Source organism: Amia ocellicauda, chromosome 7 (assembly GCF_036373705.1).
Source record: "Amia ocellicauda isolate fAmiCal2 chromosome 7, fAmiCal2.hap1, whole genome shotgun sequence".
In the NCBI taxonomy this organism is placed as follows: domain Eukaryota; kingdom Metazoa; phylum Chordata; class Actinopteri; order Amiiformes; family Amiidae; genus Amia; species Amia ocellicauda.
In genome coordinates, this window is record NC_089856.1 from 10269556 (window position 1) to 10278723 (window position 9168).

At 45.5% G+C, this 9168-nt stretch overlaps 1 protein-coding gene across 1 annotated transcript; it reads right to left on the bottom strand.

Annotated features, from left to right (window-relative positions):
* Positions 1 to 8846, bottom strand: LOC136752747 (glycerol-3-phosphate dehydrogenase [NAD(+)], cytoplasmic). Its single transcript, XM_066708307.1, has 8 exons — positions 8728 to 8846; positions 4985 to 5162; positions 3542 to 3682; positions 3013 to 3151; positions 2524 to 2636; positions 2134 to 2370; positions 1300 to 1406; positions 1 to 699 (listed from the first exon to the last, which is right to left on the bottom strand). The coding sequence occupies exons 1-8, from the start codon at positions 8769 to 8771 to the stop codon at positions 603 to 605; spliced, it is 1056 nt and encodes a 351-aa protein (XP_066564404.1). The 5' UTR covers positions 8772 to 8846; the 3' UTR covers positions 1 to 602.
* Positions 8847 to 9168: the final 322 nt, after the last annotated feature.

Consider the following 9168-nt stretch of genomic DNA (forward strand, 5'->3'; position numbering starts at 1 on the left):
TGGTTTAAATGCAAATAATTTATTTCAAAATTAAAAATCTTAAATAGATTTTTGGGATACAATCTTGACACAGGTCACACCTCCTCCACAACAGCAAGGAATACGGCCGGGGCAGCCGCCGTGCCAACTGGGGGATGGACGGGGGGATGGACAGGGCCTCACTGTTCAGGGGGCCCCCTGTGGTGTCAGGCCTGCTCCCCGTCAGGTCAGGGGATGGGGGCACTGGGACGACAACTCTTTAGAAAAGGCACTTACAGAACACTTTGCCGGCGCCAGTGAAAAGACAAGGGCGCCAAACTTAGTCTGCACATCACCTGGCTGCTGTTAACACCCAGGGCCAATAGATTTCACACCAGTTCACTAAGGACAAAGCTGATTGGCCAACACTGGAGGGAATACGGCACTATAAGGCATGTGATGCCCTATTCCTGCAGCAGGTCAATACACTCTCTCTCCTTTTTTTAGTTTTTAGTTTTGTTGAAAAAAAAAAAAAATTGGCAACGTGAGAACTTTTTAAGATGGCACTCCCTCCCCCCCGCAGTTCAGAAAAACCCATCACCCCCACTTCCTCCCATCCTTTTCCTGCCAGCGTGGGCAGAGGGTTACATGTGCTCAGGGTGGTTCTGCAGACAGCTGATGAACTCGGTAACGGGATGTCCTTTGTAGCAGATCTGGTAAACAGCATTGAAAAGGGGGAACCTGGGGAAGGGGAGGTGGGGGAGAACAGGGTTAAGGGTAGTGAAGGAAAGGAAGTGTCTGTGAATATAGGGAGAGGGGAGGGGGTGGCAGGACAAGGATAACCCAAAATTCACAAACCCTGGGAAAGCGATACAGCGCTCTGCTACTGCACTGCAGGAGGGCTCGGACCCAACCACACTGACCCACTGGAGACATGGACTTTTCCAGTATCCACCTGTGTCTGGGACTTAGGTAATGGCTGATTCCTCAGGGGGTCTGTAAATCCTTAACGACTACCATGGGAAAAGCTTGAGATGATAATCTAGATGGTGATGAATGTGATGATGCATCCGAGCTCTTAATAGCTTAACTGAGTTTGCTACACAGGACTGATTTAACCACATTTTCCATTTCCTCAAGGCCCAGATTGCAAGGCCTGGACTTGTAAAGCCCTAGTCTAGAGAAGGGGGAGTAGCATGAGACATGTAGGTGGTGGGTAGAGAGAAATAGCCACTTAATCCTCCAGTGAGGTTTCAGTAGGGAGGTTAACAGATGCTCTTCACAGTATGTTTTTCTTTAGTTTCCCCACCCCACCCCCATCAAAATGGAACTGGCACTTACTTGTCCACTATTTTCTTGAGACTGAGGATGCGATTGACTTCAGCGGAGGTCTGGGGACCCTGGAGCTTCTGGCCATTCAGCATTTCCTTCTCTAGCTCCTCAATAGACTGGCAAAGGGAAAGAGGAGAGTTACATCAGGCTGCAAAAGGCCTGTCTTTTATGATCTACTGAAGATTTGTAGTAAGTCTAATAAGGACTCTAAGGAAGGAAGACTTTGGCTACTTCATTGAACACCCACAAGGGGCGGGGGGATATATGGAGGGTGTATATTTACCTGACTATTCCATGTTTGGGGTGAGAATTGTAATAACAGATAAAAGAGCTGTCAGTGTACACAAAAGACACATTTACAGCACTAAAAAAGTACAAAAGAGAAAGAGAAGCTGGAGGGAAAACTGACAAACTGACTACAAAAAGCAAAAAAACACAATTTCAGCACTTGGTGGTGACATTATGTTTTGTTTGTCACCCCGATGAAGAAGCAGCGCTGTTGAAGAATAGACCCGTTACACGTGATCGCTGCATCAGTCCACCTTCTCTTAATTAATATCTATTAAACAAAGGTGGAGAAAGTGTTATAATTATTCTATACGTTATCTGTCCACCTTGTTGATACAGGTTGGTTTTGCTGCCGCTTCTTGATGACATCACTGTTGTGCTCTCGATGGCGTTGACTGACTGGGTTCACAACAGTTAATTAGAGGAATCCCCAGTCAAAGAGGCACAATAAGGCTTTAAAAAACAAAAACAAATGGCACCTGAAGTCAGCATGGGAAGTTATGAATGCTGGGAAGTTTTGTATCCCAAACCAGCCCACCCCCCATCTCAGCTCACCTTGCCTGTTCTAGCAAAGGCCTCGGCCACTTTACGGTTGCGGCCGCCGTAGCAGGTGGTGATGAGGTCGGCCACCCCACAGCTCTCCAGGAAGGTGGCAGAGGACACGGGGCCAGCCTTGCAGAACAACTTGGCGAAGGCAATCATCTCCATCAGGCCCAGCCGGATCACTGCTGCCTTGGTGTTGTCTCCGAAGCCCAGGCCATCGCAGAAACCCGCCCCCACCGCCACCACATTCTGCACAGACAAGAAGGGAGGAAATTGATTAATCCAGTCTCAAGCCTGACGTGTTTGGATATCTGCCACCTGTTTACCCAGAATGCACAATAATGGGAGCTAGAATTCCTGGAATGCTGTGCAAGGGGGCTCTGTTGAGGGAAGGACACCCACCTTGAGGGCACCGCAGATCTCCACCACATCGGCCTCCTCCACCACTGTGATGCGAAAGTTGGGGGTTTGCATGAGCTCCTTCAGCAAAGCTCCTTGTTCCTTGTTCTTGCAGCCTACAAACATGGACAGTATTACATTAGACACAATTGCCTTGCCTCTGCTGTTCTCATATAACCCTCTGTGTTTACTTCCCAGTGCTGCTGCATCACAAGCAAGCTGAACGTGTAGCAAGATACGGAGCAGTGACCTCCAGCCCAGGTCCCAGAATCGGTGGATAAAGATCACACAAGCTTGCAAGAACTGTTTGAATGAAAAACCATAAACTCTGTGGCTATGCAGAGCCAGGGCTGCAGACACTGGATACACAAGCATTCCTTCTGGCTGATTTTAAAGTTTACTTTAAAATAAATGAAGATGCATAACAGGTTTCAGAAGCACACATTTAAAAAGGACTTATTTGTGCTCAGCAAAAAAAAGAAAGAGTCTTACCAATGGTCGTCTCGCAGAATTTTTCATCTGCCACCTCATTGGCGATGTTGGCGCCCATCAACACACTCATGTTAATTCCCAGCTTCTCACGGATAATATCAGAGATAAGCTTCAGCCCATCGGGACCCTCGTCCACACCCTGCAGGCAAAGACCACCCTCTTTAGGAACTAGCACAGCTTCGCAACAGCCATCCATTTTCAAAAACTGCTTCATCCAGTACAGGGTTTGGGTGAGCCAGAGACACGGCAGACACAGGGCACCAGGCAGGGTAGCATTGCTATATTGTGGTGATTATTACCATTATCTTGATGAAGCCATTTAGCAAATGCCTTTGTGTGTGACTTAAAAAACAGTAAGATATAACGTTCTACATGCACAGGATATTACAAGGGGTATCAACATCAACATAAACATTCAGCTACACATTCAAATGAAGGACACACTCCTGCCAGTCGAAGCTCACCAATCCCTGTGGTTTGGGTAACTGTGTTACATAACCGGCCCGTGTCTACACCTCTCCTGTCCCACCTTGATGAGGGAGATCCCAATAGCATCCTTCTTGATCTTGCCTTTCAGAGTGTCGCACAGTTTGCTGATGAACTGGTGAGGAATCACGAACACCAGGATGTCCGCATCTGCAGCCGAGTCCAGCACATCCGGAATGGCCACCTACAGGAACCAGGTGAGCAAAGTGACAGGCATCACGGACTCGGACTGTCAGGAGGCCAGCTGTCATGCTTATTCATCCTTTAAGTGTTCATCTACACGTGGCAGTTGGTGTTTCAATCTGCTGCCCACAGTCTTGTGCTTTCTAAAAAGACATCATTCTGGCAAACGTGAAGCACATTGAAAATTCTCTCTTTTTAATTTTAAATCGAAAGCAATCTGGGTATTATCAACACAGCAGGACCAGGTTCATTTGGGTTTACATGTGGGTGTAAAAGTTTTTAACAAGACAACGACTGACCAGTAATTAGACCATTCGTTTTAAAAAGCACAAGACTATGCATAGCGGAGCCCTGTCGGTGTTATTTGAGAAGTGCAATGCATTCAGTCCATGTGTGTTTAAAGCACTATTAATCAGCACAGCTGGCCGCCAGGCTCTTGGACTCATCCCCGCTTTGCAGTTAGGACTGGGGCGATATTGTATCTAAAACAGCACAATCCCAGATACTGTCAAAAGCATGCAGAAAATCAATGACTCGAATAGGACTGAGCATGGCTTTCAGCAACGTGCCCCATATTTTATGAAACAGCAAGCAAGGCAAAGGTGGCTCTGTCTTGGTAGTTTGCACATAATGATTAATAGGACCCATTTCTCTCATGATACAGACTCTGAACTGTCGGGGGGGTGTGGGGGCACAGAGGGCACATGGGGGAAGTAAACAAACTCTTTAACCTTGAAGACCTAATTCAAATAGTTGACTGATTGTTTGCAGTGAAAACGCATGTTAATCTCCATACTTTTCACTTCCAAATCGATCGTTTTCAGTTTAATTCATGCTTTTCCCAATGCATGAAATAATGCCAGGGGGGAGTAACTTCCATCTCAGAGCTGATCCTTCCACACGCGAATGTGCCTGCTCTGAGTTTTCATACAGGATATTGCATCTTCTTGAAGGAAGATATGGCGAAATTCTGGGACCATTCTGGGAGGGAACTGCCTCCTGACTCTGTGCTTAATAAAATATTCAAAATGGGGGTTTGAGATACAGACCAGTCAAACCCTAAGGGGCCCAGTGTGATGTATGCGCCACAAATAGTTAACTTGACAAAGCAAAAACACATCACGCTGTAGCAGGTCTCTGTATATGATGTATGTATCATTCTGGGTTCCTAAGATATAAGGACATCCATTTTCCTTAAGCACCTGGTGAATGAAGAGACCTGTTATACTGAAAGCCATCATGTGCTTGTGGAGTGCCGGAAAGGATTGTGTAGAGCCATGGCAGTAGCCGGCCCTGCACTCACCACATTTGTGGGCAGCTTGTGTCCGGGCAGGTATTTCACATTCTCGTGCTCTGTGTTGATGATCTCGGTCAGCTTGCGGCCGCTGACCATCTCCTCGAAGACCCACATGTTGACTGTGGTGTCGAACTTCTCCAGCGCTGCCGTGTTCACGCCCACTATCTTGGCGATGGCCGAGCCCCTGAGCGGAGACGGCCAGTCAGTTACAGAGCCCCAATCCTCACTAACCCTCTCCCAGCATCGCCAAGTCCAATGAGATACAAGCAGTGCCTTTTAAAGCAAGGGTTCACCCTTCAGTTCAAGGGTTATTACTACTGTCATTGTTGTGCATGTGAGTGGAACAGGTGTGTGGATTTCACTGAATGCCTGATGACAGGCAGATGGCAATTAAATGAACTAAATAAGTGAATAATGCAAGTGATGCACATTTCCATTCCCATTGATCAATCAGCAAAGGCACACCTGCAACTGTTTATCTCCTATTAAGAGTCAAAATAAGGACCTCTAAATTATAATAAGGCCAAAAAAAGAAGCACAATGGGGAGTTTGGAATAAATAAATACAGCGACTTTATTAAAACAGTTTATTTTAAGCTGACTTAATTCCAAGACCTACAACAGTATTAATGGACACCAAACAAACACGATGGGTCGAATGGCCTTCAGTCATTTGTAAACGTTCTTATGGTCTTATGTTATTATGTTCTAACATTAGCCATTCTAAAAACACTAAAATTAGGAAGAGTCCTCATCTGCAGCCTTCAAAGGATTATGGGATCAGGTTTCACAACAACAATTCACAACCAGCTCCTGTAGGTGCCAAGTCAGAGCAACTTAACCCTATGCTGTCTGCACCACTTTAACATGTACAGAGACCTTTAAAAACCTGCTGGGCTGCAAGGCTACAAGAGCTGAGGGACGCTGTAATAAACTATATACAGCCAGCCAGAGTTCAGGTTTCACACTGCCGTTATGTAACAGGGCAAAGTATCGGGCTGCTTGCTGCTGCTGGCAACTTTTACCCTGCTCAAGATAAAGCTGCAATTATAAACAATTACATGCAATTATTTCAGATAATTCTTGGCAACCCCTTAAAACAGGAGGCTAAGAGATGCAAGATCTCAGGATGGTAGGTGTATTACTGTCTAGTCTAGAGAGAAGCATCAAAAGTGTGTAAGAGCAACACCGTCTCGCACAAATAAGCCAAGATTTTGAACTATGCCTCACAGTATAGTCAGAAAAAAAATATTAAAAATGCTGCCCAAAAAGATATCAGTTTTATCAGACTGGCATAAGAGAAAGGTCAGGGATCCAGGTCTCAGCCCCTCCAGGAACATCCCACCTCTCTCAACGCTTAGTTTCTTAACATTTGACAGCCTTGTAATGGTTCCAAGATGGCTGTGAGAGGAGCAGCACTATATTGAAGGTAAGGCTGCTACGGGAAGACATAGTGATGTCAAAGATGGTCTGGCCGACACAACACATGCACAGCACTGGAGAGAGAGAGAGAGACAGCGACTCAAGACAAGAGGCAGCCCAGTGCTCACACCCCTCCCCCATCACTACAGTGTACAGCGTCACTTTGAAACAAGTTTTGACATACAACAAGGTATGACTTTGGAAAAATCAAACTGAACTGCTATACTGAACAGATAATGCCAGCCTGCTGCCATGGGAACGCTGTCCATTCAGTTCATTTAATATCAACAGGGCTATTAGGGAAACGGATCACGGCAACCAGTAACTGAAAGCTTTACACAGAGCAGACTAGGGCTCTCTCGCAATAATAAACTCAATCAGCTCAATCTGGACAACTCCTCTACCAACTGGACTCAGGCTGCAATTCAACTCCCATGTGATAACAGTTTATGGAGCAGAACCCAGATCAGAACAGTGTGTTTTAGTGTCACCCCCCTGCTGCCTGAACCTTTTAGCAAGCAACACATACACAGACAAAACAGACAGTCAGGCTTCAGCATTGTGTTGAGGTCTTTAAAAGAGGCCCATGGTGTGAAGCTAACTTGGAAAGCCAATTTGCTTTTGTAATTTAATACCCAACTGAGCAAAAAGGGCATTGATACCCTTCATTAAGGCTTGAAATAAAAGGGCAGTTTTGTATGAAGCACTAATCTTCTTTCCATATTAAGTGCCCCAGGCTGAAAAGAAAAACAGTATTAAGTCCAGAGTTTTGCAGACTCCTTGTGTTTGGTTTTATTTTCCCCCAGTCATGCCTCATTGTAAATCAAGACTTATTTTAAAGTTAGTGGTGGGGGGATTTGGCTGCCTATTCTCTTGAGTTGCTGTCTCTTGCTCTCTCTCCCTCTCTAGTGCGTGCAGTGCGTGTGTTGTGGCAGCCGGACCATTTTTGAAAGTTTTAAAAATGTAAATCAAGAGGTGGCAGATGTCATCAACAGACCGATGGGATAAAGTACAAAACCGGCCCGCTTGCGTGTGATGTATGATATTAAGACTTCTAGCTTTATTGAAACACAGAATACACACATACTTCATGGAAGACATGACACTGTATCCTGGTATCTATAACAAATACTTTTCATAGACTTCAAAAGCATTAAATTGTGCTCATTGCATATGAATCCCCAACCACCCGTGTTATGATTTGGAGTTAACAACCTAGTGTAAAAGCTGTCAAACTGGACACCCTTGGAATCAACAACATGCTTGTGGATTGACAACTAAATGTAAAAATACAATCCGATTCATTCAGTGTGACTCTCCAAGCAGGACTGAAGAAAAAACACAACAACCACTGCTACTGTTCACAACAGATGTGGTCACTGTGGGCTGTATCATGAGCGCATCCTTGCCACATGATTTCAGTAATAAGACCCTTTCCCATAATATGGCGTTTGTGCTTCTGGAGACAATCGACGATTGTTTCAGGAGCCAGGACTGTGGAGAATACATGCATACTGCCTGCTTCACAAATTGCAATGAACACTTATTTAGAAAGACTTCATAAAATAAATATATAAATGCATGCATCGCACTATGGATTCCTAAACTATGCGAGTCTTATGTATGCTTAATTGCGCCTTGCTAATCGTCCTCATACAAATATTTGCTTCTGTCAATGATTAGGGACCAATGATTTTAGCCAGTGACCTTTAAGTTGAAGCTTGGGGTTTAAACACACACACACACATATATATATAAAGCCTATACGAATAATAATAGTAATCCGTTTGCAGGGGAAAGTGTTATTCATCTTGCACAATGCGAATATCAAGCGCAGACGAATTGTACACATACAACATCTGGTATTTTAGCTACTATGAAGAGACTGGGGATTATATTAGATTTTAATTGTGCAGCTCATGGCACCACAGCAGTAACCCGGAGTCTGCAATGCTGCATTCTGGGACATATCTAGCTTGTTATTGGTATGAATTCAAAAGCACCATCCCGGTGGTCGAATTAGGGTGCCGTGTATAATAGTAGTGGACTTTATTGCACCTGTTGGACTTGCACGCACTGAACTGGTCCCTGGACGCGAGGTTTTTTAAAACCCCGAGGCTGTAGAAACTCAGTACACCGCCCTGCAACACACAGACAGATGACAGGCTCGGCCAGACTCGGACATACTGACAACGCACTTCATTTGTGCTCCCCATGCAGTGCTACACAGCCGGAGAAAACAGGACACCTGCTGTACAGTCTCGCTAAATGAAAACCTGACTGTACCATCATAAGGAAAACAAATGATTAGCTCACACCGCTGCTTACCAGTTGCCGGAGCCGATAATACAGACTTTTTTGGGCGCTGCCATGGTGGCTGTGACCTTCGGGGGTGCGGCGGACCGTCGGTGCTGAGCGGCGGCTCTGCGCTCCCCCGTTATTTATGTCCCGCACGTGGCGCACAATGACGTCATCACGTCTGATTGGCTGCACAGACCGCACAAAGACGCCCCCTTGCGCCCGATTGGCTCAACCGGGACAATGTAGAATGATTTACTCCCGCCTCCTGTCGTGGTATTTGATCTTTAACCCAGTCAATTAAAGCGATAGGACTCGTATTAGAGATAATTAAGCCCTCTCCCACTCGTTTCAACACTGTGCTTCCTTGCCTCCTCCATACATGAACTGTTAAAAGAGGATCGTTCAGTACAGTGCATTGATTACAACAAGGGGAATCCAGTGGACTTTCAGAGTACTGGGAAGGTCTTC